The sequence below is a fragment of the Rhinoderma darwinii genome, chromosome 7 (assembly GCF_050947455.1).
Source record: "Rhinoderma darwinii isolate aRhiDar2 chromosome 7, aRhiDar2.hap1, whole genome shotgun sequence".
NCBI lineage: Eukaryota > Metazoa > Chordata > Amphibia > Anura > Rhinodermatidae > Rhinoderma > Rhinoderma darwinii.
The window spans coordinates 38,310,014-38,335,219 of NC_134693.1; the positions used below are offsets into that span (position 1 = coordinate 38,310,014).

A 25,206-nucleotide genomic window follows, 5' to 3' on the forward strand; every position below is an offset into this window, starting at 1 on the left:
TTGTCATATAGAAAGGCAATCATCTGCAGGCCTCAGACATTAAATTGAATGCATTTACAACTTCCACGTGTATGTTGTACATAAAAATGCACATTTGCACCAATGTAAAGAATACTCGTCAACTTACTCATCAACATGTGTAATAAAAAAAATCTGTTTCTCCTCATTCATTATATAATCCTACGATCCATAAATACCGCTTGTGTGGACTTATATTCTATTCCATTGTCGATATTTCCATAAAGATGTGCCACCCTTCAGCAGTAGTAGACATATTATTTTGACATCATTTGGACGTACTCATTAGTTGCTACAGTTTTGACCCCTACTATACTAGTATCATTGCCGAAGTTACACAAGAGGTAAACCACTCATTCTGCATTCTATATTTCAGGTTTGGAGACGGTTATATTGTTACCATGAAGATCAGAGCACAGAATCTTGGATCAGCCCCTGACCCAGGACCAGCAGAGAAGTTTATACTGACAAACTTTCCCGGAAGCTTACAGCGAGAGAAACATTACAACATGTTACAGTATCAGATCTCTTCCTCTTCCTTGGCCAGGATATTCCAACTTCTGATCTCCAATAAAGATAGCCTCAACATTGAGGAATACTCGGTGTCCCAGACTACATTAGACCAGGTAAGGACACTTGTTGTTGAATTGAGATTTGTGCTTGACATTTTTTTGTAACAGTACAAAAACATTTAATAAAAAAATTACTTCATTTAAAAAAAGGACAGTTGCTGTCTATGGAGGCTCATATATTACACAATCTGTGTGCCACTGTATGGTGTATGGTGCCTCCATGTATTATCCTCTAGATTAAATTGTCCTTGTAAAGAATACCTCTGTAATTCGGCATCCGATAGGACATGCAACAATTTGTTTTCTCACGGATTCCATGAGGAAAAAAAAACCCAGCATGCCTTTGTACCAACCGGTAGGCACACAGATGCACGGTATCATACCAAAGCAGGCTTTGGGCACAATATTATGGATCTGTACAACACGGCAGGTTACCTTAGTTATTTTTACTTAGTATTTTACTGCTTGGCATTTTTTAATCTCCAAATTTTCCATTAACAAGAAGCCTGGACACATGGGGCTTCCTGCAGGGCTGTATTTTTAAAAAATAATGCCTTGTTCACAACTGCGCCGATGTTTCCGTGGTTCTGCTCCGTCGGAGGAGCAGAACGACGACAATACCGGAAGTGCCAGTTCATCGGGTTTCCGTCAGGGATTCTGTGGTTTTACCAGGAATTATAACGCAACAAGATACGCTATTGTTTCCTGTATTTTTTGCCGGATTTACGAAGGAGGCGTCTAACAGACCCTTCAACGTAGATGTGAACGAGGACTAAGTGTCTCTCTCCTATGTAGAGTTTGGTCCTATAATGTAGTAACTGCCTTTTAAATCCAGGAAACTTTTTCATCTACAGGTGTTTGTAAACTTTGCTAAACAGCAGACAGACGATGAGGATATCCGTCTACATCCTCGAGCTGCTGGAGCCACAAGGGAAGTCAAAGTTGCACCTGCTCCACCACCAACGGCATCATAGAAATCAATCTAAATTTGCCCTAAGCATCAGGGTATAAGACAAGAAGGTGATGGTGCTTTTCGGAAATATGAGATGAACATTGCGTCTGCAAGCACTGATAAAAAAAAATCTGTTCACTACAGTTTGTTATATTTTCAAGGAATTAGCTTTATGAGTAGCAATCTAATGAAGCAAAAAGTTTTAGAACAGTGTCCCAGCACACTCCAGCAATGCTGCATCCCCAAAACACTCTTGGTGGTCACTTCCAGTTGCTGCAGTCTCCTGTGTTGGTCAGTGTTGTTGCTTCGCACGTAGGTGCGGGGTGTATGAAGTACCTACACTGGGGGCAGATCATGATAATCAGTTTAGCAACCGTAGCTTCTAATAAGGGCCAATATTATAAAAAATAAAAAAAATTGTGCGGCTAATGCCCCCAACTGATTATCTAAACTAATAAACAAAAAATAGGCATAATTCATTTTGTAACACATTTTGAAAACATTAATACATTTTTTTTTTTGTCAGGGTAATTCTTACCTCGAAAAATCCTTTTCACGGATAAACAATACAATATCACCTGCTATATTGAAATATTCCTCTGATGGTCATAAACAGACATAAACACTGAGTCTAGCAGATGATGTTACATGGTTTTGCCAGTGATAATGCGCTGTATTCATTGACCTTGTGACAACAAAAAAGAATAATAAATAGATATGCTTGGTCTTTTTTCATATGCTTATTAACAAATAAAGTTTAGCGAATTGAATCTATCGTCTGGTTTATCATCATGTAACGTTATAATAAAACATAGTTGACTATAAAAGGTATGAGGCCGTACATTGTGCACTGCAAACTCCCCCTCCCCTCCCAACTGGGGTATATAGCTTCTTTGCAGACCTGTGTTTCTCCATGACAAAAAAAATTTTTTTTAATGAAGAATGTTTGGAAAGTTGCATAATTTTTTTATTTTAGGTGCAAGAGAGTAACATAAAAGGGTTTAAAAAGACCCTTCACTCACTATGGGTCGAAACGTTGCCTGTTTGCCGCAGATGTTTTGACAATAAAACCACTTTGAAGATCTGGAGACGTTGGCTGTTGTCCTACTACTTTTCTTGGAACATCCTGTGGATATGTCAGAAATGTCTCGGATGGGAAAACCCCTTTAAGCAATGTGTTGAAGGGGATGTTTGGACATCAGACTTCCTATTGCACATTAATATTCTTTAATACAACTTGTTTTATAACATTTGAACATAAATTGAATCATCTATCCGACCAGGAGAACGGCATTATTGTAGCAGTCATTGACATCGTCCTCCGATTTTATAGTAAGCAGCAACACTTGCTGAAAATTTAGAGGTGCAAAGCATGGAATAGCCCTTGAATCTCTAAAGTCATGTTTAATACGCAGAACACATTAAATAGTTTGTGAAGATTCTCAGAAATTATAAGGAAGTGGAATGAGGTGACAAGGCCCTGGAGATGTTTTATTAAGGACGAATGGTTAATGGAACATTGAGTATTGGATTTGCATTATATATTAGGTACATGATTAGCCTTGCTGAATTTAATAGATAAAAAGAAAATTGTGTGAAGACAATGTCATATGTAATTTGAGAGAATCGGCTCAGATTTTTCCTTCATAAAATGATGCTTTAGGGAATGACCACTACAAGTAAGAAGCAACCAGTACTTGACAACGGAAGGACTACAGTAAAGCCATATTGTTAACAAACCGGATAGTCAAAGGGAAGAGATTTATGGAGTGTTTACCACAATACTTATAAACTGGTGATACAGACTCTTTAACTTCCCTACCCAATCTTATAGGCGCTTTGATGTAGATAACTGCTGTTTTATGCAAATTTTTTTCTAAATGCCCAACTGGGCGGTTTTTTTTTTCTATTCACCAAGTGGGCGTTGTGTAGAAAAGTGTATGATGCTGACCAATCAGCATCATACACTTCTCTTCATTCCAGCCCAGCTTGATTCACAGCACAGCGTGCTCTTGCAAGATCACGCTGTGACGTCACTTCCTCCCGCAGGTCCTTCACTGGAGCGACTGAAAACTGAACAGACATCGCCTCCAGCTGTGAAAGGCGTTTATCCGAATCTGCTGAGGCGAGATCTGTTCAGTCGTCCATCGCTCTGGTGAAGGACCTGCGGGAGGAAGTAACGTCACAGCGTGATCTTGTGAGATCACGCTGTGCTGTAAATCAATCTGGGCTGGAATGAACAGAAGTGTATGACGCTGATTGGTTATGAAACAATATGAAGATGTCAGATGGATGATGAAACCAAATGGATGATGGGGGATAGTTACCATCACCTGATTGTTATGTACGATGGGTGAAGAGAAGTGTGTGGACATGCTTACTAAAAAGCCAATTGCCTATAGACCCAATTGGTGGGGGTCCCAGCAAGCCATATTCTGTCAGTTTCTTACATCGGAAACCCCTTAAGATGGCCATACACTTTAGATCGCTGTTCCACAAAAGATCATTCGGTTGCCAGCTATTTCTTCCAACTCCTCCATTCACATGTGCGTGCATTGTTTTCAATAGAGAAAATCGGCTCATCTCCAAATAAAAGAATTGGGCATGTTGAAATTCAACATGCCTGACCCTTCTCCATCTGCCGTCGGGTGGGAGTTGAGACACCGTCTACAGATCAGATGGTCAAACGGTCCCACCGGAATCCACGGGTTGGGCCAATATACATCTAATATGTATGGCTTGCTTTACAGTCGGGACCACCACCAATATATTTACAAATTATACCTCCATCCATGGCCGGTTTAGAAGTAGGAAGTTAAAGTTCTATGCAGGGAGTTCAATTTATTTATTTTTCGAAAAGAATAACTGGATAAACCCATAATTCTTTGTCACTTGTCCTATTTTTTACATTGGCCCTGACATTTTCTTACAATATAATAAAAACACCCATAAAAAAATGTGTATGAAATCTCAGTCTTTTTTATTACTTGTATTACAGAATTATACAGAGTGTATGGCTTTTCAACTGCTGTAAAAATACACAGAACAAAACAGCAATGATTTATTAGTCTAATATATGGCTTTTGTGGGTATTTTAGGAACAACTGTAATAAGCTTTGGCTTCTAAATGGTGCATAAGGCTTCATGAACATATCCAGGACCTTTAAAGAAGATTGGATTTTACAATTATTTTTGCATCTATGTTCTGGGATTGTACAAGTCGGTTTTTTGTGTGACCTAATGTTGCTTTTACTTCACTGGGCACATAACTTCTTGACCATTTTTGGTTTTATTTTTACCAACATTGTGCTTATTGACTTAGTAGTAAAAATTAATTTAAAAATGCCGAAAACTCAGTACTACACAAATTAAAACATGTACTATATGACAATTATTCTTGAAATTAATGAAAACATTAAAATGATTTATTGCATATGGGAGTTCAGATACAGACCGATCTCACCAACACCAGTGATCAATAAGGTATCTTCCAGTCTTTAATTGAGTGGTTCACCACATCCTTCCCTTTTACGAATGAATAAAATAACTGAGGTTTGACCCCTCCCATTATAGGGTCTTGCACACGGCAGCATACAGGTTAATATTACAGAGCCAAAGGTCTCCATGTGCTACCGTATGGTGCCCTTAAGGCATAAAATTAATCTCTAGAAGAAATGCTTCTAGGAGAGAATACCTCCATAACATGGCGTGCATTACAACATGCCACAATATTTTTGTGCCTCCATAAAAAATTGGATGCTCAATGGAGCCAATATGGATCTGTGCATGGACCCCAAGGATAGAAGAGATCAACACCACCTTCGGAATCTATTTTTTTTTCTAAATGTAATTTAAGATTTTAGGTTCATTATCTTGCCAAGGTTATAAACACTCTAATTTCTTGAAGTAATTTGCTATGATGCTTGGTCTTCAATAACAACTAAAGACACGTGAGAATGAATTGCATAAATCTTTTTTGCCAAAACCAGCAATTCCCCAAATAATATGCTAGTTTTCCCCAAGCAAACAAACATTCATGTATTCCTGTTATGCTTGAAGGGTTCAGTGGCTGCCATTCACACCCCATTTGTACATTTGAAAACACATGAAATACTTGGTATACAGATTTATTAAAAAGCGTGTCCCAACCAAGGATATGTTAAAAAGAACACCCTTTTACCATACATTTAATTAAAGTCTATGGGTATGTCAGCGGAATCGTGGTCTTAACGGAGCCTTGTAGAAAATCAGGCCGATCTCCGATCCTGCTTAAAAAGTGGTATCTATTAACATCAATTATAAATAATAAAAAAAAAAAAAAAAAAAAAGAAGCCACTCAGTAAAGAATTTTACATTTTTAATTTTAGACGAACACTAATCTCTTAGTTTCATGTTTTCCTCTAAAATCTCTACCATTCCATCTGTGTGTAATCTGAAACTAAAAGTGGAAAACAGGACAATGGAAAACCAAGGCATTGTGGAAAGTCTATAAGGGGTTTTACACTGGGCGATTACTGTGCAGATGAGTGTTCATAGAATCACCTGCTGGTCGTATCGGTTTAAAAAAGTAAAAAATTTATCGTTGACGGCAACACATCTCCCTGTGTAAACAGGGAGACGCGCTGCCGACATCAAAATAGTATATGGGGACGAGCGATCGGAGTAACGACCGTTCGTCCCAGTTCATAGCTCCGTGTGACAGGCGCAAACGAGCGCCGAACAGTGAGGTCTCGATCAGCGGTCTCGAATATCGGCAGGTGTAAAACGACCTTTATGCACACAATTGCTAACGTTATCTGCAGGTAGCATCTTACAGAGAAGGCAGTACCGTGCAGATTGATATATAGGTTTGTCAGAAGAGATTCAGAATAACATGTAATTTGTAAAAAGTATGTCCATTACTCAAAATAGGAAAAAATACCTCAATTGTTTTTTCTGATGTCAGGGTCGGTACCTAGTCATGTGCTACTCGATTATTTTGATTTAATTTTTTAGGGGCCTGCCATCCTACTATTTATAAACTTGTAACCTACTGATGTAAAGCCCTGCTAATTTAGGGTTTAGGAGTCCATTGGGCAAACCTATCAAGTGATTGAAAGCTTTCTCTGTTTGCACACTCAGAGAGAAGGCTGTCAATCACAGTGCGAGACCACCCACTGAACTCAGCCCCAAGTACAGAGATTTACATCAGTAAAGGGCCTTTTAGACGAGTCGATTCGTTAGATTGAGCAAAAGTGATCAGTAAGCCTAGGTGTAAACACTGCAAGCGATCGAACGATTAACTATATATCCTTCGTATAACGACGATCGCATCGTTTTGAATGACAACTATTGTTCGCCGTCACTAAATGTGCAAGTTTAAACAGGTATCATTCGTCTTTCAACGACAAAGCAGGTGCAAATGCACAAAAAGATGCCAGACAAGCGACCGAAACACTGATCACAACAACAACTATTTCAACGATAATAGATGAAATTAAAGAACGATCGTTCGTTACGGAACGACTCGCTAATCGTTTGATCGTTACAATATCTTGGCTCGTCTAAAAGGCCCTTAAGTTACAAATTGTACCGAATCTTTTCCCAGAAAACTATACATCAATATGCTCAACTATTCCTGCTCTATAATTACATTACCTGCAGATAGCACAGCATATTCAACATGGCAGGTTCCCTTTAAACCTAGTTGTTTTTTTTTCTATCTTTAAGAAATAAAAAAATTATTGCTGAAATCATAACTGAAATGTGTACTGTGAGACACCGCTGTGTAATATTAAATGAGGGTATAACGTTAATGGCACGTATATTATATTGCACTCTGAAGTAAAGGTCCAGCACCGTGTTTAAAAAGTTATTACAGTAGCAATAAATATTTTTACAGTTTGACAACAATGGATGTTACATTGATTTAAATCTGCAGAAAAAGCCATACGAAAAAATATTTTAGAAAATGTAATGTTGTTCTGTGTATATCCTTATATTTAAGCTTTAGTTCAGTATCAAATGTTAAAACAAAATAATATAAATGTTTTTTCTTTGCATATGTGTCTTCACAGTAGAAAGGGGATTATTGACATCCGTATTCTTGGATAGTCCTTAAACTCCCTGATATATCGATGATGTTTTTCCTTTGCCCAAATGGTCATCTGAATAAAACCAATGAGCGCAAATAGTCCAACTGCAATGAAAAAAAAATATATATTGACAGGAGACAGGGATTTGATATTGGGAGCAATTACAGTTTGTGAAATAGGAAAGAATCCTGACCTGGAACACACTGGGTCATCACAGTGAAACTAATCCAGCTTCCTACCTAGAAAAAAATAGTACATTTATAACATTGCAAACTAAGTATGCACAGTCCATAAAATTGTAACACATTGTGCATAGTACACCTAAAAAGATAAAACGTTACAGTGAAGGAAATAAGTATTTGATCCCTTGCTGATTTTGTAAGTTTGCCCACTGTCAAAGACATGAACAGTCTAGAATTTTTAGGCTAGGTTAATTTTACCAGTGAGAGATAGATTATATTTAAAAAAAAAACAGAAAATCACATTGTCAAAATTATATATATGTATTTGCATTGTGCACTGAGAAATAAGTATTTGATCCCCTACCAACCATTAAGAGTTCAGCCTCCTCCAGACCAGTTACACGCTCCAAATCAACTTGGTGCCTGCATTAAAGACAGCTGTCTTACATGGTCACCTGTATAAAAGACTCCTGTCCACAGACTCAATTAATCAGTCTGACACTAACCTCTACAACATGAGCAAGACCAAAGAGCTTTCTAAGGATGTCAGGGACAAGATCATAGACCTGCACAAGGCTGGAATGGGCTACAAAACCATAAGTAAGACACTGGGTGAGAAGGAGACAACTGTTGGTGCAATAGTAAGAAAATGGAAGACATACAAAATGACTGTCAATCGACATCGATCTGGGGCTCCATGCAAAATATCACCTCGTGGGGTATCCTTGATCCTGAGGAAGGTGAGAGCTCAGCCGAAAACTACACGGGGGGAACTTGTTAACGATCTCAAGGCAGCTGGGACCACAGTCACCAAGAAAACCATTGGTAACATTACGCCGTAATGGATTAAAATCCTGCAGTGCCCGCAAGGTCCCCCTGCACAAGAAGGCACATGTAAAGGCCCGTCTGAAGTTTGCAAATGAACATCTGGATGATTCTCAGAGTGATTGGGAGAAGGTGCTGTGGTCAGAGGAGACTAAAATTGAGCTCTTTGGCATTAACTCAACTCGCCGTGTTTGGAGGAAGAGAAATGCTGCCTATGACCCAAAGAATACCGTCCCCACTGTCAATCATGGAGGTGGAAACATTATGTTTTGGGGGTGTTTCTCTGCTAAGGGCACAGGACTACTTCACCGCATCAATGGGAGAATGGATGGAGCCATGTACCGTCAAATCCTGAGTGACAACCTCCTTCCCTCCACCAGGACATTAAAAATGGCTCGTGGCTGGGTCTTCCAGTACGACAATGACCCGAAACATACAGCCAAGGCAACAAAGGAGTGGCTCACAAAGAAGCACATTAAGGTCATGGAGTGGCCTAGCCAGTCTCCAGACCTTAATCCCATCGAAAACTTATGGAGGGAGCTGAAGATCCGAGTTGCCCAGCGACAGCCTCGAAATCTTAATGATTTACAGATGATCTGCAAAGAGGAGTGGGCCAAAATTCCATCTAACATGTGTGCAAACCTCATCATCAACTACAAAAAATGTCTGACTGCTGTGCTTGCCAACAAGGGTTTTGCCACCAAGTATTAAGTCTTGTTTGCCAAAGGGATCAAATACTTATTTCTCTGTGCACAATGCAAATAAATATATATAATTTTGACAATGTGATTTTCAGTTGTTTTTTTTATATAATCTATCTCTCACTGGTAAAACTAACCTAGCCTAAAAAATTCTAGACTGTTCATGTCTTTGACAGTGGGCAAACTTACACAATCAGCAAGGGATCAAATACTTATTTCCTTCACTGTATGTCAACTTGATAAGAATACTCCCAAAAAAATAAAGTGCTTTCATTTTTGTTCACTTATAGTTAAATCCAGTATACTATATATAAGGAGTAGGCTATTCTACGAAAAGTTAGGTTTTGTTTGTAATGGTTCAGCAAGATTGGGTAGCAGAGGTTGCAATGACAACTAAAGTCCTGATGTGCTAAACATAGGAAGCCCAGAGGTACAACGATATGAGGGTATAATGTTAATGTAAATATAAAAACAACAATAATGGTTAAAGTTGAATCATTCAGTGCTAGAATCCCGTAATACGCTATATTCACACAGTGCTGTTATGAACGCATGCAAACACGAGGAGAGACATAAGTCCATCCAGATCAACCTAATATTCTGCAATGCTGATCCATAGGAAGGCAAAAACCCCATAAGGCAAAAGCCAATTTTCCTCATCGTTGGGAAAAAAATTCCTTCCCAATTCCAAATATGTTTATCAGAATTAATCACTGGATCAATGACCCATCTAAAGTGATCTAGTACATATTACTTGTAATATTATTACTTACATGATGAAAGGCATCCAGTCCCCTTTTAAACTCTCAATAAATTAATAAGACAGCCTCCTTTGGCAGAGAGTTTCATAGTCTCGCTGCTCTTACAAACCCCATCTAGGTTTAAAAATAATAACGACAACATGCATGCAAAAGCTGCACCATCCTGCTCTGTGAGAACTTGGGCCTACATAAACTGACAATTTATGTTCCGGCTAGATGCAGCTGCTTGAAGCTTTACAGCAGGGGACAGCAACCTTCAGCACTCCAGCTGTTGTAAAACTACAACTCCCAGCATGCTGACAGTCAAAATGCTTTATTATTCCAGCCAAAGTGTGTCAGGACATGGTTGCGGACCCCTACTTTACAGTAATACTGTACGTCTTAAGTCCAAAGGACTAGATTGAACGGCACAAATTTTGCAATATGATGCAGCAGCAGCACCAACAAGAGTGGTTATACAGTAGGTTGAACGGTTGTCTCATGAAGACAACTCCTGTCCACATGTCTTATTAGGGTATATGGATGTCAGAGGGAGGTTCCCCGCTCAGGAACCCCCTCTATAAACCAGAAAGGAGAGGTGCTTTGTAAGAGTGACCCCCAGTCCGGCAGACTTGAGCCGTTCATCTGAATGGCCGCCATGTAACACTACGCAAATATCTAACGCCGTAGCTTTCCTCAGCAAAGTCAGTGCCTACGGAGACAACTCTATAGATGCACCTATGTTTCATTCTACCCAAATTTCTGTACACTACACGAGTATCTCATTTTCTTCTACATTTAAACAGCAAATGTAGTTTTAGGAGGGAAGGAAACGGAATGCACTGCACATCTAGATAAGCATCTGCACTCTATTTGTTATAGATGTCAGCAGGACAAAAGGTATGTCAGCAAACTTACAGATGCTTCTGCCAGAACTTCCACTACAGTCAGCATTAACTTTAACCAGATTAGGACTTTCATTTGGTGACTGAACGAGGAGTTGCCAATGCCTACCTCATAGGTATAGTTAGGACAGGACACAAGGAAAAACAACCAAGTAAAAGGATTTCGTGTTGGGAAGGGATACCTCCGTGACCTGGAACCTGAAAGAATAAGAAACATGTTAGGGGATGTTCGGATCTGCAACAAATTTACAATGCAGTGCAAGTAAATAGAGAGCTTTACCAACTACAATTCATACGAAGCAGATTATATATGCAAATCCACATCAAAATCTGTGTCAAAGTCTGTACGGAACACATTTTGCCACAAACTCGCTGCGGATCTGCAGCAAAACCTGCAACAGAAAACACCTCTGTGGTGTCATCCTTTAGCGGGAACGGGCAAAAGTCCAAAATCTAATAAATTTGATTAAAAAAATTAAAAACTAGTTTATATCATTCTTTTTCCTAGGAAGAAATACGCAGGAAATCAGTTACAAGAATTAATCCTAATGGCCATTGTAAGGAAAGGGAAGGACAGTAATTATAAACTTGCTTACGCGTGTCAGATTTGTTGCAGAAATTTCTGGGACTGAAAATCTATTCTGTACATCTGAATGGGATTAATTCTGCTGCATGTGCATGGATTTCTGCAAGCCCAATTCAGATCAATGGGACAGTCACCCGTTATGCTGCATCCTAATCAGCCTCTTCATTGCGTGTTTCTGCAGTGAAAGGGCCGCTTGCCCACAAAAGATCAATATGGTAAAGACCATTGAGCACTTTTCTTATACAAGAGGCCCACTAGTCAGCGCTGCTCAGGGCAATCAATAAGGTTGATTACTATGGACGACACAGATATTTTTTCTTAGAACTGTTGCCATGTCCTATATACAAAAACAGGGGACCTGATGACCGATTCCCCTTAAGTGATTGTGCATACAAAGGCTCTTCTGAAGCACTTCTCTTATAGGGTTTAGAGATAGATCGATATATATATATCCAAATATCCACAGTGCAGGGAGAAAAAGTGAACTTGTGAAATTAATAACCTGTAGAACTTTAGCAGCAATCACCTCCAGCAAACGTTTCCTGTAGCTGCAAATAAGACTTGCACAACATTGAGGAATTTGGACTATTCCTGCCAGCAAATGTGTTTCAGTTCATTAATATTTCTGGGATGCCTTGCATGCTCAGCCCTCTTCAGGTCATGCCACAGCATCCCGATAATGCTATGGGGTTGTGTCTCAGAGGTCGGCCTAGGGCCCTTCGTTCCAGTGAAAGAAAATCTTAATGCTTTAGCATACCAAGACATTTTGGACAATTGTATGCTTTCTGCTTTGTGGGATCAGTTTGGGGTAGCCCTTTTCTGTTCCGGCATTACTGTGCCCAAGTCAATTAAAAGGTCCATAGAGACATGGTTGAGCGACTTTTGGTGTGGAAGAACATGACTGGCCCGCACAGAGCCCTGAGCTCATCCCCCATCTAACACCTTTGAGTTGAACTACAACGGTGAATGCGAGCCAGGACCTCTCGATCAACATCAATGTCTGACCTCACAAATGCTGTTCTGGGTGAACGGGCAAAAATTCTCACAGACAGTCCAAAATCTTGTAGAAAGCCTTAGGCCATGTTCAGACATGGCAGAATTGCTGTTGAATTCCGCTGCGGACAGTCCGCAGTGGAATTCTGCAGCAGCCGGTTTTTACATTTCTTTCTATACATTTTTAGGAAACTTCGTTCAGACATAGCGGAAAATAACTGTGCGGAAATTCGGCTGCGGTGCAGAATTTTCCCTCCGCAGCATGCACATTATGTTGCGGAGAATGTCATTTCGGATTTCAGCCTTTGCAATGCAAAAACTGAAATCTGTGGCAAGTCCACTGTGATATCTGCAACATCTGAATTACCCGTCAAATATGCAAATGTTGATGCAGATTCGTTGCGTAATCGCCCTGAATCTGCACCAACATTTTCAGCGGAAATATTCTGCCATGTGTGAACGTGGCCTTAACAGAAGAGTTGAAGGTGTTTTAGCTGCAAAGGGGGGACCAACTTCATATTAATGTCTATGGCTTTGGAATGTGATGTCATAAAAGCGTCCCAAAACTTTTGTTCATATAGTATATCTAAAAATTGTATGTGTAAGTGTGTACACACATAGAAATCATTATATTGACTCTGATAACTATATCATGCTGCAGCAAATTATCACTTACGCCATTGGAAATCATTGAAAAAGTCAAGTTAAAGTTTCTTGCCACTGTGTTAAAAGTCAAGTTAAAGATCACTGCATCTGTATGTATATATATCGATCTTTTTTAGTGGTGTGTGCTAAGCAGCCACATAACTTTTACTATTTGCATAGAAGATTTTGGAAGCCAGCCATGCTTCTGTTCCGGACAAGTTTTTTTTGCTTTTTTTTATCTTCTAATTCATTTTTTTTGGACTATGAAGTATTTTTTACTTCTTGGACCTTGATTTGTATGGGTGAATAAACCCTTTTTTTCACTGAATTGGAACCTGTGCTGCCTATTCGTTTGGAAATATTAAAACAGGATATAAGACAATACAATATAATTACATGTACATTAATGCCAAGTATTAATCTAGAATATTCACTTTAATGTGGCACAATTAATGTTAATACCATAATGTGTGTATATATATATATATATATATATATATATATATATATATACATACATACACACACACACACACACACACACACACACACACACACACACACACACACACACAGTATTCTATATGATATATACAATACCATACAATAGTATATTTGGTTATACCGCACAATATTATTAACAAGCACAGGGATATGAAAATGAATACTTATACTATACCATAATATTAAAACCATGCAATAATATAAATAATGCTGCACAATACTACAAAATTAATACTTAATATTATAAGTGCTAATGCGGCAGAAATGTCCGTTAGTTAAGGTATAAGTTCGAGGCTTTTCCAGCAGCCAGATACAACTAATAACACAAATACCTCATAAAATAAAAATAATACCTTGCTACAAAATAATATCTCATCATAATGTGAACACTATGAACTTCCAGTAATATACACAGTAATACCTCACAATAAAATTTATATAAAAACTTTTCAAAAGAGTATGAGCACTACTACCAGAGGGTAATATGAACATTAATATTGCATAAAATATGATTATAACAGCTGTATAATTTAACAATTAAAATCTCACTGCAATATAATTATAATACCTCACTATTATGTAAACATTTTATTTAAACCATGTAGGTGTTTCAGAGTTTGTTTCCACCCCTAGGAGTACATGGTGTAAATCTCTGCAGCATATTTTTCCGCCTTGGAAAATTACGCCACATATGACCACTCCCCAAGGGCATAATTACACGGCACTAAAAAAAAGAAAAAAGAAAAAAGATTACTTACAGATAATCGTTTTTTTATGAACCTAAGATAACAGCACCCCTAGAGAGACATCCCATCCGCTGGACAGGATATAAAAAAAAAATAAAAAAAAAAAAAAAAAAGCTTCTCTTCATTCATTTATAGAGCACATAGCGATATAGCTATATCACTATGTGCAGCCACATACACAAAAACAGTGTCCTGACAGTGAATGTACATTACCTCAAGCCAGGACGTGATGTCTATTCAGAATCCTGACACTTCGATAAGGTTTCTGTGAGATTTACAGCAAGTCAAGCGTAATCTCGTTTTAAATGACAGTTTATGGCGTAATCTCGCGAGATTACGCTTGCTGTGCTGTAGTATCGGGATTGTGTTAGCGAAGTGTCAGGATTCTGAATAGACATCACGTCCTGGCTGGAGGTAATGTATATTCACTGTCAGGACACTGCAATAACGTTAGTGTTTGTGTATGTGGCTGCACATAGCGATATAGCTATATCACAATGTGCTGTGTAAATGAATGGAGAGAAGTGTATGACGCTGATTGGTCAGTGTCATACACTTCTCTCCACAACACCCACTTGGCCAAAAAGTAAAACACGCCCAGTTGTCCATTAAGAAGTCCTTAGCATAAAGCTAAAATAGGTCATAATTTTGTCAAAAATGATCGTTTTTCTAAATAAAAAACACCGCTGTAATCTACATTACAGTGCCGATCACATTATGTACAAGATAGGGCACTTCCAATGTGGTGACAGAGCCTCTTTAAGGAAGGTGTGAGGGGAACTCCATGTAGCAGCCTTGTATATCTGATCTAGGGATGATTCTGCTCTTTCGGTCCAGGAACAGCCCTGGTAGAGTGAGCTCCAAAGAAAATTTGGATGGCTGGAGCTTTTGATTAACATAAGCCAAATATATGGCTTGTTTAATCCATCTAGCTATTGTAGATCTACGGGCTGCCGAACTCTTGTTAGGACCCTGGAACTGAATAAACACATTTCCAGAAGATCTCAAATCTTTAGTGACCTTTAGGTACCGGTCCAGGGATCTCCTTACATCCAGGCAGTTAAACCGTTGCTCCTTCTGATTTTTAGGGGAATCACAAAAGGAGGGGAGAATAATCTCTTGGTCTTGATGAAAAAGCAATGCAAGGAGAAATGCATGGGGACGAGCGAACATTACTGCGATCGCTCGTCCCCATACATTTATATAATGTTGGCAGCACCTCTCCCTGTTTACACAGGGAGAGGTGCTGCATAATTGATACGATCAGCCGATGAACGAGCGTTTGTTCGTTCATCGGCTGATCATTGCCCTTTTAGATAGGGCAATGATCGGGAACGAGCATTCATATGAACGCTCGTTTGTCCGATCATTGGCACGTGTAAAATGGCCTTAACAATCCTCCCAAAAGGAGTGGTCTAGTTTAGAAACTAATTTTGAAATATATGGAAATGTCAGCTCACCCTCCTAGGTGCACGAAGAAGACAGCGATCTCCACGCTGTAGAAACAATCCAGAAGGAAAAAGGTTCAGCACTTGTTGTGGAATATGAAAAAATCTTCTTTATTGGTTAAAATAGATAGCCGGCGGAAGACTGAACAGCAAACAGTGGACAAGAAACATAAAACATACGTTCCCTCTGACGCGTTTCTAGCTCTCAAGAGCTATTACTCATAGATAGGGGAAGGAATGAGTGTGCCTGGCTAAAATAGCAGCCAAGACAAAAAACACCCACTTTGATCAGGTGTATGCAATTATCACAGAAGTGGATGACATGTGAAACATCCAAAATTGTATAAAATGCAACTATAAAATCTCAAACCAAACACAAAATTACAAAAATGTGCAAAATATATAAAATATTAGTAGTTCAGAACAAGATCATTTCTCACATTTAAACCATTGGGGACTATAGTGTTCAACATGAGAATCCAGTAACCCTCACGATTTAAAAATGCTCTCCTATGATCACCACCTCGCACTGGTCTATTAACTCTTTCAATTCCTGAAAACTCAAAACTACTGGTATCGCCTTGGTGCATAAGACTAAAAATGTTTGGATGCATTGGAAGGATTTCTAACTCCAGGATTAGTAGCTCCATTGAGATGTTCTCTAATTCTAACCTTAAGGGAGCGACTAGTGCACCCAACATAAGATAAATTACAAAGAGTACAATTTATTTGGTAAACTACATGCCGTGTGTTGCAATTGATGAATTGTTTAATTTTATGTATAGATCCATCAATGGCTGAGATAACTTCTTTAGTTTGGTGTGCATAATTGCAACACATACATATATTTGCTCCACAAGGATAAAAACCCTTTGACGACAGCCACAAATTCTGTTTGAATGAAAATTGCGTTAAACTAGGTGAAAGCATAGAACCCAAAGTAGGTGCTCTCCGAGAGGAAAATTTACTACCTGGCTCTAATATCTGGCGTAAGCCCTCATCTTGAAAGAGGACTGGTAAATATTTGGATACTATAGATCGTATCGTATGATATTCTTTACTGTACGATGTAACAAACGCAAGAGATGAATTTTTGTTCTTTTTATGTGTATGCTTTCTTTGTAGTAAATCACAACGTTTTCTGTCCTCACCCAAATTAATAGCCCTATCCAGAGTCCATTGAGGATAACCTCGATTTTTTTAAACGATTACAAATTTTATTAGTTTCTTCCTTATACACCTGTTCAGACGAGCAGTTTCTTTTAGCTCGTAAAATTTCTCCAACCGGAACACCCTTGATGGTGTGCTCCGGGTGGCAGGACTTGCCATGCAAAATTGCATTACCAGCAGTAGGCTTGCGATAGGTGCCAGTCTGAACAGTCTCTAGGCTGGAAATACCACTTAGAGTGAGATCCAGGAACGTAATTTTTTGATAATCATAAGCATAGGTGAATGTCAAACCAAATGGATTATTATTTATGTAGTTGAAGAAGTCTGGTATGGTCGCCACATCTGAGGACCAGATAATGATTATGTCATCAATGGAACGATCATTCCAGACCAGATTGTGAGTAGAAGTGTATGATGCTGACATATGATGCTGACAAACACTTCTATTCACAACGCCCAGCTAGTAAAACAAGTAAACACGCCCAGATGTTACAAACACAAGACACGCCCAGTTGGAAATAAGAGAAAACACGCCCAGTTGTCCATTAGAAAGGCTCATTTGCATAAATATAAAATTGCTCATAATTTGGCCAAAAATTATCGTTTAAAAAAAAAACAAAAACGTTACTGTTCTCTACATTGCAGCGCCGATCACATGCAATAGGAGATAGGGGTTTGATAATCTGGTGACAGAGCCTCTTTAAAGGCAGTTCTATACCATTTAGATAGATATTCCAAATACTCTCTAGATCTCAAAAATGTTATTATGGCAATTGAGCATCTTCTCTCCTCTAACTATTTCATGTTTGCTATTATATTCAAAAAACAGGCGCAGCTATGGGAGCTAAATTTTCCCCTTCGCTTGCCAATTTATATGTAGCATGGTGGGAGGAGTGCTTTCTATTCACTGAAAGCAATCCTTTTGCTTCTGATCTGGTCGTTACATTGATGACATGATCATTATCTGGTCCTCAGATGTGGCGACCATACCAGACTTCAACTACATAAATAATAATCCATTTGGTTTGACATTCACCTATGCTTATGATTGTCAAAAAATTATGTTCCTGGATCTCACTCTAAGTGGTATTTCCAGCCTAGAGATTGTTCAGACTGGCACCTATCGCAAGCCTACTGCTGGTAATGCAATTTTGCATGGCAGGTCCTGCCACCCGGAGCACACCATCAAGAGTGTTCCGGTTAGAGAAATTTTACGAGCTAAAAGAAACTGCTCGTCTGAAAAGGTGTATAAGGAAGAAACGAATAAAATTTGTAATAGTTTAAAGAGGCTCTGTCACCAGATTTTGCAACCCCTATCTGCTATTGCAGCAGATAGGCGCTGCAATGTAGATTACAGTAACGTTTTTATTTTAAAAAAACGAGCATTTTTGGCCAAGTTATGACCATTTTTGTAGTTATGCAAATGAGGCTTGCAAAAGTCCAAGTGGGTGTGTTTAAAAGTACAAGTCCAAGTGGGTGTGTATTATGTGCGTACATCGGGGCGTTTTTAATACTTTTACTAGCTGGGCGCTCTGATGAGAAGTAACATCCTCTTCTCTTCAGAACGCCCAGCTTGTGACAGTGCAGATCTGTGACGTCACTCACAGGTCCTGCATCGTGACGGCCACATCGGCACCAGAGGCTACAGCTGATTCTGCAGCAGCATCAGCGTTTGCAGGTAAGTCGATCTTACCTGCAAACGCTGATGCTGCTGCAGAATCAACTGTAGCCTCTGCTGCCGATGTGGCCGTCACGATGCAGGACCTGTGAGTGACGTCACAGATCTGCACTGTCACAAGCTGGGCGTTCTGAAGAGAAGAGGATGTTACTTCTCTTCACAGCGCCCAGCTAGTAAAAGTATTAAAAACGCCCCGATGTACGCACCTAATACACGCCCACTTGGACTTGGACTTTTGCAAGCCTCATTTGCATAATTACAAAAATGGTCATAACTTGGCCAAAAATGCTCGTTTTTTTAAAATAAAAACGTTACTGTAATCTACATTGCAGCGCCTATCTGCTGCAATAGCAGATAGGGGTTGCAAAATCTGGTGACAGAGCCTCTTTAAAAAAAAAAAAAAAAAAAAAAATCGAGGTTATCCTCAGTGGACTCTGGATAGGGCTATTAATTTGGGTGAGGACAGAAAACGTTGTGATTTACTACAAAGAAAGCATACACATAAAAAGAACAAAAATTCATCTCTTGCGTTTGTTACATCGTACAGTAAAGAATATCATACGATATGATCTATAGTATCCAAATATTTACCAGTCCTCTTTCAAGAGGAGGGCTTACGCCAGATATTAGAGCCAGGTAGCAAATTTTCCTCTCGGAGAGCACCTACTTTGGGTTCTATGCTTTCACCTAGTTTAACGCAATTTTCATCCAAACAGAATTCGTGGCTGTCGTCAAAGGGTTTTTATCCTTGTGGAGCAAATATATGTATGTGTTGCAATTATGCACACCAAACTAAAGAAGTTCTCTCAGCCATTGATGGATCTATACATAAAATTAAACAATTCATCAATTGCAACACACGGCATGTAGTTTACCAAATAAATTGTACTCTTTGTAATTTATCTTATGTTGGGTGCACTAGTCGCTCCCTAGAGAACATCTCAATGGAGCTACTAATCCTGGAGTTAGAAATCCTTCCAATGCATCCAAACATTTTAGTCTTATGCACCAAGGCGATACCAGTAGTTTTGAGTTTTCAGGAATTGAAAGAGTTAATAGACCAGTGCGAGGTGGTGATCATAGGATAGCACTTTTAAATCGTGAGGGTTACTGGATTCTCATGTTGAACACTATAGTCCCCAATGGTTTAAATGTGAGAAATTATCTTATTCTGAACTACTAATATTTTATATATTTTGAATTTTGTGTTTGGTTTGAGATTTTATAGTTGCATTTTATACAATTTTGTATGTTTCACATGTCATCCACTTCTGTGATAATTGCATACACCTGATCAAAGTGGGTGTTTTTTGTCTTGGCTGCTATTTTAGCCAGACATTCTATGAGTAATGGCTCTTGAGAGCTAGAAACGCGTCAGAGGGAACGTATGTTTTGTGTTTCTTGTCCACTGTTTGCTGTTCAGTCTTCCGCTGGCTATCTATTTTAACCAATAAAGAAGATTTTTTCATATTCCACAACAAGTGCTGAACCTTTTCCTTCTGGATTGTAATTTTGAAATACCCTATTAGAGAATTCTGAGTTTAGACAAGGGACGGTCTCCTGATTATTATCCAGCTTGTAGAGCAGCTACTATAAAGAGCGTCTCCAGCTCTAGGGGATCATTCACGTTCATGCGTCACTCAGACAGCTCAATATGTAATCCTTGATTTCTCCTGCGGTGGAACATTTGTTACCAGATTCCCCACAGGATACCCCATGATCATCTTAACATCAGAAGATCCGTCTAACAAAAAAAGGGATTTTCCAAAGAGGATGATTGCTGATACTGTAACATGTATAAAACAAAATAAAAATTTTCTCAACCTTGCTTATGTTAAAAGGTATCACAAGGCTCCTGCTCACAATTTTCAATAAAATGAAATGCCTTTTATAGACAGCCTTTTATACAAATCAATTAAAGACGACTGTTGGACCTTCGGCGGATTTAGGGGGGCAATTTTTTTTTATATTAATAGGCCATTATCTATTGGATTACTCTAATAGATAATGGCCAATGATACCCTCCTCACTCCAACGAACCTCTTCAGCTCAGATAGTCACTGAACAACATCCTGACAGTGCCAGTGTTAGGACCCAGTGATCGGCGGCACCTGTGGCTGAAAAAGAAACGAGGGAGCAAGGAGGGTAAGTATACGAGTCTGGTCAGAGGTAGGAGTCATTTTCTTTACTATGGTCTCACGGGGTCTTTAGTGATCTGGGGTCTAGAAGTAATTTCTAGGTTCGGTCTGAATTTAGGGGTCTGTCCTAGGGTCTGCAATTAATAAAAGGAGTCTGGTCATTGAATTGATTCAAGTTGCAATAGAGGCTGGGGATGGCTACAGAAGCTATGGGCCATAAGGGTCTTAGCAGCAAACTTTGCAGTGGTCAGGAGAAGTCGTCATAGCTGTCTGTACTGGGTGGAGAAGAAAAGGAAAGAGAACGTCTACAATCCTTTGAGTCACTGGATTTAAAAAGAATATGTCACCTTTCCGGACATGTCTGTTTTAGTAAATACTGGTATTCTACATGAGAACAATTCTGGGGCATCTCTATTTAGAAATTTCTGTTGTGATGTTCCTCTGTTATTCCACCTGGAAATGTATGAGTAAGGCCTGGCCTACATGGAGACTGATGCAACTAATGGATTTTAGCTATAGAGCTACATCTGTATTCTATGTACAAAGCCATACATTGCGTTGCGTGCAATTTTGTGGACTGCAGCTTAAAATAAATCAGTAGTTCTGGGGGAAAAAAAAAAGTCTGTAGCCTGAAAAATAAGTGGGTGTTACCATTTTGCTTGTCAATAGGATGTGTCCCTACACAGTGTAATATTGTGCAGCCCTTTGACAACGAGGATGTTAAAAGCCAGTTGTCTATTTATACATTTCCAGGAGTTATAACAAAGGAACTACACAATGCAGAGTTCTAAGAAAAGATGTTCCAGAACGGTTATTAAAAAAGCGAGTGTACGCCTGTCCCCGATCCCTTCATTAGGTGTTTCTATGCTCCACTTTTACTTCCTTCCTTATTTGTACTCCTAATGCAAGATTAATTTCCAGTCAAATTAGAAAATTACTAAAATGGAATAAAAAAAATGACATACCTTCTATTCTCAGATTACTCAGCGCTACGTGAATGGAGAAATTACCAGTTTCACATATCTGTAAAAAAAAATACATATATATAAAACTTGTAACTTGTGATACTTCGGCCACCTGCACATGTGTGTTTGTTGCAGATTTTCCATCCGGATTTTCAGAGCAAATACGCAACTTGCACAGGAGGCCTTAGAGGTTTACATTTAGTGTCACAGAGGGCCCATACTGTGCTGGTAACGAATGATAAACATGAAATCTGCAAAATTCTTTTTTATATGGACAGGAACTAAAAAATATATAGGATTTCATTTTGGGGAAAATCTATTCGAGATAATGTGCATGTATGTAGAGGTATGTATCTACTAAATGAAACATAAAATACCCACCAGAAAAATGATCATGGACAGGCTTATCTGCTTTTTTCCATAAGCTGTAAGTTTTAAGAAAAAAAAACAAAAAACACAAATTATGGATATTGAAGAACCCACTGGAGGAATTTAATACAAGACATCACTTTCTCAGACTTACAGGGTGGAGTGTACAGAGGGTGATTGATATAGTATGCAAGCCACGCTGCAAACCCCCAGTAGTAGAAACAGTTCTGTAAAACAATCTCACAGTTATCCCATTGTTTAATATCAAACTAAGATCCTTAAGAAAATGTAAAAAAACAACATGTTAACATAGTCAATTTAATATGAATACTGTTTCTCTATAGTAAGTTACAGTAAAATGATGGTCAAATATGCAAAAGAGGTATGAATTCCTCTATCATCCACTGGACATATATCTGCATTGATTTAAATGAAAATATGCAAAATATTGGCAAAATAGGAAATGGCAGATTTGACAATGTACACTGGGTTCCATATGGGGATGACTTGCCTCCTGCATGCAAATTTTAACCCTTGGGCTTAGGCTACATAGCTTACACATCTGAGCTCAGGTGGAACCATTTTGTGCCAGATCCGATTTTATGACAGACACCATTGGCCCCTGATGGAACCCTTGGAAATTAATGGGTTCCATCGGGTTTTGGTCCTGGTGTCTGTTCTCTTACCAGAAAAAAAATGAGCACAACATGCGGCGCTATTTTTTTCCAGAAATTTTGACTGGATCTGTGACAGAGGCTTCTCACGGAGCCTCCAGCGCAGATGTGAACATAGACTGAAGGCCTCATGCACACGGCCGTGCCCGTAATCACGGCACGCGATTGCAAGCACGGCTGGCCGCAGCCCGCATTTCCGGGCCGTTTTCCCATACAAAGTATGAGAGCACGGCCCAAAAAAATAAGACGTGCTCCATAATTCCCAGCACAGTTCTACGGCACGGACACCTGTCCGTAGAGATACGAAAAAATGTCCGCTGCCAATTGAACTGAATGGATCTGTAATTGCAGACCATATTACTGTCCGCAATTACGGAGATTTTTTACAGTCGTGTGCATGGGGCCTAATAATTTTTGACTGTAGAGGAAGCACTTTTGACAACTCTGTATTAGTTCACTGATGCAACGTATTGGCTCATATTGCATCAATGGCCCGGTTTGGGTAGCTCTGTGCGTGCTGTCTCTACTTTCCACAAGTGAATGCTTTTTGGGGAAAATGGACTTTCCCACTGGAGTCTCCCAGCATTCCACCAACAGGGAGACACAAATTCTGTCGGCAAATCGTCCTCTGCCACTTTCAGAACAGTTATGTAGCCACCCCTCATCTGCATTATTTCAAAATTCAGCAGCCCCTTGAAGAAGGGGTCAGGATCCCCGAAAAGCATTTCTTATCTACCTCCAGCATCAAGCAGATCCCTATATCGAAGGCTTCCTTGGAACCTTTTAGTTTCATGACAAGTGCTGAACTAGAATTCATAAGAGTCTTTAGATTTGTAAAAATATGAAGCTCTTTATGCACAGAGGGACCTAAAAATACATTAACCCCTATAGCGGACTGTACATTTACAATGGTTTTATTACATGCATGTTTTACTCTAACTCTTCTCTGATGCAGCATCAAAATGAACTTGTGGATTTCAGAAGTGGCATAAAGTCGCATTCGAATTCTTGTCCTGTTCATGGTGTATATACTCCTGGAATTTACAGAATAGCACTCAAAATGTCAGTACTTTAAAAACCCAGTCACATAAAGAAGACCAACAGCGTAGAGTTACATCATAAGATTATTTCCTCCATTTAGCGTTGCATTCGCCGAAGCACTAAGCAAAAATATTTCAACCTCAAGTAAAGTAAAACTATGTAAACCTGGATTTGCGTAATAATACCCGTAACAATATATGCATAATCCAATAGAATGAGCAATGAGTGGGATGACTCTTTAGAAGTAATGACAGCATACTGTAGATCAGAAATATCGAACTGCACAATAGTTTTCTGCTCAGTAGAAGTTATATACGCTTAAATTATTTTAGCTTAGTCCACAAATGCTGAAGGGTGTTTTATGCTGTTAAAATACTATACAAATAGACATTAGTCATTGACAATACCAACAGGGTCTCAAGAGAAGAGGATTCCACTTCAATTTATTGGAAAGCACAATTAAACTTTAGAAATTGCAAATAATGGTGAACAAAACAGAAATGATGCCAACTGGAGTTAAAGTCCAGCAAAAAAGCCAGAAGAAAAAAAATAAGTTTCTAGGCAGCCTGATGTTCCTCGTGCTTGCACTTGACTCGGTTTAATATCTTTACTTGTTTTTCCATAGATCCTACACTTGATAAATCAATATCATCATCATTCCCCACTCCTGTTCTAAATATGAAGTATCTTACAAAAGTTCAAGATTTTACTCTACAAACAATAGCAGGGTTATTGGACATGTAAGGAATCTATGCGGGTGAAGTGGAATGTGAACTCTTAAAGGCACCATAAAATCAGGCGCTCCTTTCCACCAATGGAGTGTCAACCCTTAAAAGGGTTGTCCCTTGACAATAGGCTTATCCCAAACTGATCCTCTGCTGGGTTCCACAGCGATCAGCTGTTATCGGTGGGCACACCTGCCAGTAAGTGTTTAATTTCCCTGCAGTGCGACTATAGAAAAAAAATAATAATCATAACAGTGTCCATTCAGATCAATGGGTTGTCTGTGGAATACAGGACAGGACCTCTAGAGCAAGAGACGCTCTTTATCACTGGTGTATGAAATGGTGTTCTCCAAACTGGACAACCCCTTTGAATAAATCACAAAATGGCATCCACCAGGCAGATGTGTACATAGGGTCCAATAGTAGAATTAGAAAATGGCCCCTACTCATATATAGACTTACACCTTTGCATACCCATATTGAGGGTATAAAAAGGACCCAATGTTTGTCTGCCCCCTATCCTCCCATTTAAGGGCCTCTTTGCTGTTGCATGGG

At 39.1% G+C, this 25,206-nt stretch overlaps 2 protein-coding genes across 4 annotated transcripts in view; one reads left to right on the top strand and one right to left on the bottom strand.

The window, feature by feature from the left end:
- Positions 1-2,312, top strand: part of ABCA4 (ATP binding cassette subfamily A member 4) — a 134,047-nt gene extending 131,735 nt beyond the window's left edge. For all 3 annotated transcript variants that reach the window (XM_075833185.1, XM_075833188.1, XM_075833187.1), the window contains 2 exons: positions 395-644; positions 1,445-2,312. In XM_075833185.1, coding sequence (XP_075689300.1) covers positions 395-644; positions 1,445-1,564 — 370 coding nt within the window. In that variant the 3' untranslated portion in view covers positions 1,565-2,312. The remainder of the gene's footprint in view (positions 1-394; positions 645-1,444) is intronic.
- A 3,572-nt stretch (positions 2,313-5,884) lies between these two features.
- LOC142657804 (very-long-chain enoyl-CoA reductase-like) overlaps positions 5,885-25,206 on the bottom strand; it is a 74,681-nt gene continuing 55,359 nt past the window's right edge. Inside the window, exons 8-13 of the mRNA XM_075833189.1 lie at positions 22,366-22,438; positions 22,224-22,267; positions 21,843-21,900; positions 11,079-11,167; positions 7,810-7,855; positions 5,885-7,720 (exon numbers count right to left, since the gene is read on the bottom strand). Coding sequence (XP_075689304.1) covers positions 7,593-7,720; positions 7,810-7,855; positions 11,079-11,167; positions 21,843-21,900; positions 22,224-22,267; positions 22,366-22,438 — 438 coding nt within the window. The 3' untranslated portion in view covers positions 5,885-7,592. The remainder of the gene's footprint in view (positions 7,721-7,809; positions 7,856-11,078; positions 11,168-21,842; positions 21,901-22,223; positions 22,268-22,365; positions 22,439-25,206) is intronic.